Source organism: Epinephelus moara, chromosome 8, assembly GCF_006386435.1.
Source record: "Epinephelus moara isolate mb chromosome 8, YSFRI_EMoa_1.0, whole genome shotgun sequence".
Taxonomy (NCBI): Eukaryota; Metazoa; Chordata; class Actinopteri; order Perciformes; family Serranidae; genus Epinephelus; species Epinephelus moara.
Genome location: NC_065513.1, coordinates 8848822 through 8857442, shown reverse-complemented (window position 1 = coordinate 8857442; position 8621 = coordinate 8848822). Strand labels below are relative to the sequence as shown.

At 44.2% G+C, this 8621-nt stretch overlaps 1 protein-coding gene across 1 annotated transcript in view; it reads right to left on the bottom strand.

Annotated features, from left to right (window-relative positions):
• Positions 1 to 4108: 4108 nt before the first annotated feature.
• Positions 4109 to 8621, bottom strand: part of zmat4a (zinc finger, matrin-type 4a) — a 182543-nt gene continuing 178030 nt past the window's right edge. Inside the window, exon 6 of the mRNA XM_050050876.1 lies at positions 4109 to 4508. Coding sequence (XP_049906833.1) covers positions 4109 to 4508 — 400 coding nt within the window. The remainder of the gene's footprint in view (positions 4509 to 8621) is intronic.

Sequence of the window (8621 nt, the reverse complement as noted above, 5' to 3'; positions counted from 1 at the left end):
CACTTTTTCACACAGGGCCATGTAGCTTTGGATTTTTTTCTTCCTCATTAATAAAACCCTTCATTTAAAAACTGCATTTTGTGTTTACTTGTGTTATCTTTGACTAATGTTTAAATTTGTTTGATGATCTGAAACATTTAAGTGTGGAAAACATGCAAAAAAGTAAGAAATCAGGAAGGGGGCAAACACTTTTTCACACCACTGTATATGTATATATATATATATATATATATATATATAACCTAAATAGAATGATTTAATTGGTCAAGTGCAAGTGTAGAAACCATGGTAACAGACCGCTCCGCCTCCGCCATGGCGGCCCTAGGTGACTGTCCTCAGCGATATCAGTGATAGAGAGTGAAAGATAGCGAAAGTAACGTAACGTTAAGCGGAGAAAAGTAAAGGGGGAGAGGGAGGCAACTTTTTAAAAAACGTGTGCCTCAAACGGAGCCAGGAGAATCAGGGTGAATATGCTTTGGAGTTGGAGAACAATGTGCAAGCTAAGCTAGCTAACCGGGAGCCGGAGCCGGAGGAAGATGCCACAGGAAGTCCGCTACAACCTGTAGCTAGCTGCAGTCACAGCACCGGCAGCTCTCAGTGGATGTACGAAGTGTCGGACCCGGCGTTGTGGGGTGAAGTGAGTGAAAACGCGCGAGCTGTTCTTATCGATCGTGGACCTGCAGCCTTCCATAACCGCACGAGCAGATACCCAGCATCAACTCGTGATGGCGGCTTGGGCGGTAAGGTGTGCTCCTTCACTAACGTTCTGCTGTAACGTTACAGCCGTCTACAAACTGGAGAAAAAGTTTCCCGTGACTGGATCACCTATTCACCATCCACAGGTAATATTTTTTGCTTTGCTTGCATGCACTTTTCAACGAAGAAAACCCAGTTTGTTAGTGGCTACTCTGGCTGGAAACACCCCGAACGTCTGCGGGATCATGAGAAAAGCACACAGCACTGTAGCTGCATGCTTGCATTTCTTCGGCGCTCATCTGCCACGGGGCCCAGCCCGGGACTGTGAACCCGCAACTAGTGCAACAGCTAGAGGGAGAGAAACGGTACAGGCGGGAGGTGTTGAAGCGTGTCGTGGCCGTCATTTAATTCCGAAGTGAAACGGTTGCCTTTCCGTGGCGATGATGAAGTTCTTGGATCACCACACATCACCTGTAGCCTAAATGTGTTCGTGTGTGTGAGTGTGGACGTGCGTGCGTGCCTCTGTGTGTGTGTGTGTGTGTGTGTGTGTGTGTGTATGTATGTGTGTGTGAAGACAACCTATATTACCTCCATTTTCTACTTCTATTTAATATCAGAGTAAGGCTTTTAGTCAAGTTGACCAGTGCTGTTTTGTATCCTTTTTTTATTACCAGTAAATGAGAGTAGAGATAATAAAGAAAGAGGAGACAGAAAAAGAGAGACAGCCCTCAGAGAGACAAAGACAGGACACTAAGAGCATCTGGAGACAGAGCAGAAAAGCCATATTTAAAGGTATGTGTATGTGGGTTTGTGTGTGAATTATGGAAGATTCTGAATCCACAATCTGGACTTGTGGAGTTGAAGCAGTTTGTGTTTGCAAATGCTAAAGAGCAGGGGCGTCATGCAACCCCAAAATGTGAGGGGGCACAGTGGATTGGGTTCGTGCGCTGTGCGCGCGCACAAATTTTTTTGGGGGATGCCCTCAAATCACTTATTTTGGGCCCCTGCTGCACAACGCCTTGAGGTTGGATAGGGCCTAAACTCAAGGCCGACCCCCCCGTCCAGACACACACACACACACACACACACACACACATACACACACTTAACGCATCTACACTTTGCCATGTAAACTATTTTGTGTAAGGAGGAAAGGAGTTTTTCTCAAACAAACCCTAGCAGCTGGGAAAATATTGCAAACATAGCTAAGCTTATTGTATTGCATAAAATATTTGGCTACACACTAACGTTAATACACACAAACGTGAACCCAGGCCGGTTCCCACTACTGACAGCAAAACGTAACGTAACGTAGATAACGTTAGCCAATGTTATTGGCAACGGCGTGCTAAGGCAATAAAAAGGACACAATCATGCACACTCACCCATCTTGTTAGGCGGCCTAACGTTGAAACACAGATACACCAAAATAAATCCCGTCCCAAGTTTTTCTGAAACTTCCATGGATACTCCCTAGGCTACTAGTAGCTAATTAGTCAGGCTAACGTTACAGTCCAGACATTATAGGCTAATGTTAACCCTTAGGTTAGATCGCCGTCATCGCCGGCGAAACCGGGGCGGGGGTATAGTCGTACTCTTTCGCGTCTATTTCCAGAACGGAAAATAAGAGCGACGTAATTCTTTTTTTAATGAAAGCAGGACACTTCAGCCTTTACATCGATCCCATCGGTGTGTTTATAGCTTACCCGGAAGCCTAGATGTCAAGCCGGTAAGATCGGCTGTCCAATGGGAGACCCGGGTGGCTAAAATCCAATGGGAAAGCTGTGAGCGGTCACATGATCGGCCAAAGATCGTTTATTATCAAGATGGTTGCTCTGTTGCCGTGTGTGATCACTACTAACAGGAAATCTCCCCTAAATCCTAATAAATAATGCGTAAATTACCATTTATGCATTTTATGCAAGTTACGGCCACTAAATGGGCCTGAGATGAAGGAGATTATTTAGAATACATTTCACTCAATATGACCACTGATCATAGCTAGATGGTAAAATAATAAGTAAGGTAAAGTAAGTAAAATAAAATTGGTTGAAAAAAAAAACAAAAAACCCTCAAATCTGAGGGGGCACGTGCCCCCTCGGTTTCTATTGACGTGACGCGTCTGCTAATGAGTAACAATATAAGCTGATTTCTTGATATTGTTGCTTGGCGAGGAAAGTGTTGTTGCAATTATGTGTAAATCCTGTATGATGGAGGATATCTGCAGGTGTCGATTTTGTCCTTCTTTGTGATCATATACAGTAGGCTGTACCCTGTTACGTTACAGGTGTTTCCAACAAATAGCAGTCCATAATACAAAACCCTGTTTGTGTGTGTGTGTGTGTGTGTGTGTGTGTGTGCCCTCCAAGAATTTGTGCCCAGGGGTCCCTGCCCTCTTAATCCGGGCCTGGATATACGCAATTACCAGTTTTATCGGGTGGACGAATTAATGTTGGCAGGGAGTAATAAGTAAAGTAACAACATTACTTTTTTTTAAAGAGTAACGATCAATAAGTAATGTATAGTAATCAGCACAACACTGTAGTTGGATTGGTCTAAACAAAGTGGGTCATCTGGGGAATATAAGTGTCAACTTGCTGGGAATGAATAGCGTTAATGTTAGTTGATTCAGAAAAGGAAGGGAAATGAATTGATTTGTGGCACACCTTTTTTTCTTTGGGCTTGGGGGAAGGTAGCAAATATTTTCAAATCAAAAGCCTTAAGTCTGAGTCGAGTCTAAAGTCATCGAATTTGTGTGACTTGACTCGAATCCACACCGTCTGGCTTGTTGCATGTTTAAATATCTTTGATCATATGGATCATATTGCTTATCCTGCTGTAATATTACTTCCACACAAGTTTCAGATTGTCAGTTGTTTGTTGTTAATATGTGCATGCACATAAGCTGTCACATACATGTCCATATTCAGGGCACAACTTAAAGTGCAACTTGGTTAATTTAAAAAAAAAAATATATACATAACCTTGTCTGAAAATTACCATATGAGAAGTTAATTCAGAATTTATTATGGTTCACACGACATAAGGGCACAAATTCAGAGAAAAAAGTGGCTCTTTTTAGCTCCTCTTCTAAAAACGCTTTTTTTTTCAACATCGCCTGATACTACGTGACAAGAGGGACTCTGCGTCCTTGACCCTGCCTCTGTCCAATGCGCAGTAGTAGGTGGTAGTGAGTCTGAGCGGTAGTAAACTTGTGAGTTAGTGTTTTTTTGGTTGTTAACAGTGCATTTCACCGTTTGTGATTATGCCGAATTATTGTGTTTGTGCAGGTTGCACAAACTCGAGTCTGTCAGGACATCCAGTCCACCGTTTTCCTTACAGAAAAAGGAGTGGAGTTAGTTTTCGTGCCTGGATGCGTTTTGTGCAGGTGAAGAGGCGCAATTTCACGACTTCATCTGTGACCAAAAACACGGTCGTGTGCAGTGCTCATTTTGGACAGGAGGATTATGTTCCTGGCGGAGCCCGCCTGCCCTCGCACATACCCAAGCCTCGGGGTTATGTGCGGGGCCGCGAGCCTCGGGTCTCTCTCTCCGTGGAGAGGGAGACCCGAGGCTCGGGGGTATGTGCGAGGGCGGCTCGGGGCTATGTGTGAGGGCGGGCGGGCTCCGCGGAGACGGAGGCCTCCGTGTTTGAGACGGGAGCAGGCGGCATGAGGGTTGATGGGCAGTGTTAGGCATGTTATGTCTGGTCTGGGGGTCAGATTCTCCACCAGAGCCCAGAAGGCATCCACCTCCCTGCAGCACATACTCTCCACAGCTGAGGACATGGGCTGGCAGTTCCCACACAAGCACCTATCATACAAAAAATTATCAGGAAATCTTCGTATCTCTCTCTCTCTCCCTCTCTCTCTCTCTCTCTCCCTCTCTCCCCTGCGGATGTCAATACACCGTAATGCGGAGTTATAACAATACGTCTGATACAAGCTGATATTTGCGCATTAGTTTCTGTTATGGGTAAGTAGCATTAGTTATCTAATACTGGCAGAACTATTGGTAGCTTTGTTATAACCTAATACGTGATGGCAAACTTAATGTTGTGATGTGAACACAGCGTTAGACATCGTTAGCTGTCGTTAGCTAACGCTGGTCGCTCACCAAGACACCTGCCCAGTTCTCCACTGGTTCTCCTCACACCACAGCTCTATTTCTCTCCTGTGGCCGTTATTTCTCCTAACCCTGATCTGTTCCTGGTCTCTTGGACGCCTAGCAGGCTCATAATTATAAGCCTGTGGGCCGTCATATGCATATGAATGTACATTTTCAACCTCTTCAGTCTCAAAACTAGTACTGGGATCCATATTTATTAATTTTACACTCAGTCGAACTCGGCTGGACTCCCTTACGCTACGTCACTTCCGGTTAGTGGGTTTTTAGATGTGGAAGCAAAATTCTCTCACAAAAACGACCCCAAAAGTCACTGTAGTGTGTATATGTTTTTGTTTTTTGTTTTAATCGAGTTTCTACATCATTTTCCTACACATTTATTCATAATGGTCTCCAACCTGAAAGTTGGGCTTTAAGTTAAAGGGGAACTACCCCTTAAGACATCACAAGTTTGAGACTGACTTCTTCTGCTTCTGGCGTTGAGAGAGAGAGAGAGAGAGAGAGAGAGAGAGAGAGAGAGAGAGAGAGAGCAACTCATGTTCACAAATATTGATTGAACTTTCCTCAGCCATGGAAATAACATATCAGAATTCCCAATCTAGGTGATGTTCCCCTTTGAAGCAGATAAACACACAGTGAAATGAATTCCTTACACCACTGGTCTTGTGTTTTGTTCTTTGTATATGAAAAAATCGACAAACTGTAGAGGTAACAATTATCACTTAAACTGCATGTACACTGTTCATTATTTGGTGGCAGGTTTAGCGAATGGTCATTTAAAGGTGTGTAGTAGTAAATCCAACTACATTTGTAGGTGGGCTTGGGTAAATTTACTCATCTCTATCCCCTGTGAAATCTCAAACATCTATCAGCTACCAGCGGTAAAAAAGGAGACTGGGTTTTTTCAAATATTTAGTGATGTAGACCTGGTTATTTACTGCTGGATTACTCCTGGGTCACAGTGGCACATTTTCAGCGGCATGGCCAAGTGCTTGTTCCAAGGCCAATGCAAAAATATTTATAACCACAGATCAGCAGCATTGTGTTGGATTGAAATTATAGCCTGGCTGACAAGTCATGTGTTATGGCAGTATAATTCACAAACAACAATAGATTTGTTTTCATGAGTGACACACAGTGAAATGAAAGATGAAGCCCTGGTTTGGCTCCACCCCCTCCCCACCACCCCCACCCTTTCTGTGCCAGAAGCAGACTTCTTTCCCTCCTTGACTCCTAGCATGATGCAATCCAGATGTGTAGGTAGAAGGTACAGGTGGAGGATGCTTATACGGTTGAATTTTATCTGAATAGGGCTTATCACACATGGACAGTAGAGAGAAAACAAAGTGGGTGCAAATCCATACCACCTGCAGTAGGTGATTTTGTATGTTTTAGCTCCAAACTGAACTTCAAAACATGCTTTAAACCAAAGAAAATCCTGTTCCCTGAAAAAATCTGTTTGTATGAAACAGATTTACATTTAAATTTTGTTTTATTTAACACGACAAGGAAACATATTGAACATATTCACAAACTGCAGATGCAAAATTCTCACTCTAATATATGTATATGTCTGGAAAAGGTTCACTGTCAAGTACGGCTGGGTATCGGTACTCAATACCTTTTAGGTATCGACCGAAATAATCCAATACCAAGTAGTATCGAAACTGCTCCATTCAAGAGGAGCACGTTGTGAGTTGTGTTGTGTCCAGATGTGTCCAGAACAGTCCAAAGTATGGCTCAACTACATGCCGGAGGCTTCTGACAAAGGCAAGTGCTTAAAATGTGGAAAGATTATTTTGGGGAAAACAGGTGACACATGTAGCATAGCATGATGAAAAAGCATCTAATCAAACAAGAAGAGAACTGGAGGGTGGATAGCTGCACTGTGTTCAAGCTGCGTCTCGAGAGCATATACCGTCCAGTACACAAGCACAGCGATTGACTACTTCAGGTAGCCTAATGGTTAGCTACTAACATTACTCATCTAGGTATCGAATGAAGTACTCATTTGGTATCGGTATCACTTTAAGTGTACTGGTATTGGTACTGGTATCGTAATTTTTCAAACGATACCCAGCCCTACTGTCAAGGTACTGTATTTCATTTATTTCCTGTTTTCTGTTGCTGGCATTATGTTGTTATCTTTAGGACACAGTGCAATGTCCAACCTAATAACCAGGAACAACTTTTTTTGCATTTTTCGTTTCTGCAAACTACAGACATGTTACATTTGCGCATACTATTTAGAGGATGCATTGAAACTTTACATGTCAACAGTGCTGTGGTTAATGTGTGGTTATGTTTAGGCACAAAAACCAATTGGTAATGGTTCAGAATAGATCATGTTTTGCCTTACAGTACTCAGTTTTGGGTGCACAATTCCCACTGTAAAAGCAGCAATGTCTTGGTAAAAAAAACAACTGCTTTTCCTGCCACTATCCTGGCAGGAAAAGCATCAATGAGTGTGTTTACATGGACAGTTTAATTCCCTTTTCATTTGGAATGAAGTTCATTCCTATTAAAAGTGACACCTAATTTGGAATGAAAATGGCCAATGCAATTGAAAATTCAATCCAATGTAAGGGGCTGGAATATTCCGTTTCTAATTCCTAATGAAAGAATTTCTTGCACTTGTATGCACTCATTCCTCTTTAAATTCATTCCGGTCTTTCCGCGCATGCTCGTTTCCTTGCCTTTCTGGCACGATGACGTATAGCGCGCATAGCAACGGGCTGAGATAGAGCAGTTGGACTCGTTGCACTCATCGGTTTCCATTCGCCAAAGCACGGTCTTCTATCTCCCTTCTTCGACCTTCTACCTTCCTTCTCCTCCTCAACAGACGAAGTATTAGCAGAACAAGGTTGTTGTCATACTGCTGCTTCAAGAATATAAGCAAAACAAGCCTGAAAAAGGCACTAAGGACTAGTGCTCAGGGCTCGACAGTGCGAGCGTTTCACTTGCATTTGCGACTAAAAATAGGTATGTGCGAACTGTAAAAAATATTTAGGGGCACATGTGCGCATAAAAAAATAAGCCGAAGCAGCCTATATTTTTGTCAATAAAAAAATATGATAATCTAACTGCAAGTGTTGGAGGAACTCCAGCCGCCTTCCCTCTTCCCTCTTCCCCGTGTGACACGGTTAAGAGCCACACTGCCCGCGGAAGCGCCGCGACTAGCCTGGAAGCGCCGAGAAGTGAAGCCAGTTTCCTTTCTGCGCCCATGTTAACCGATTGTGTCATCCACACCGGCTGTGCCGCGCAGCTCCACTGCCGGCCCTGCAGCGATCATTTCGGCGTCTGGTCTATTTTCTGCACGAGCCGTGAGCAAATGTGTCAAGCTGGGTAATTACCCATGATGGAAAAACAGCCCCAAATGTGACGGAGACAACAGCTGGGAGCAGAACCGCTTGTCGACCAGCGTGGAGAAATGTGCATCTGATGTGAACGGAAGTGCTCTGGCTCGCGGGAGAATTTCGGTGCGCTGCGCTTCGCAGGCAGGGCAGGCCCTGGCGTTATGGACGGTTTTCCAAGCCACTGTCGGCACAATGAATATAACGGCCGGGCTCCACTGGGCACGTCAGTGGCACGACACGTCTGCAGCGCGAGTTCCGTAGCAGCTCGCCCCCCTGTTAATCAATTACAGCGGCTCCACCGGCAACGGGAGCGGCGCGACAACCCCCGTCTGTCGCGCGACAACTCTCTATTTTACGCGGCTCTTCTATTTTTGTCGCGCTACGCTCCCCTACGCGACCCTCCAGCAGATAAAAACTACATGAAATAGTGTGCTAAACGTGCACA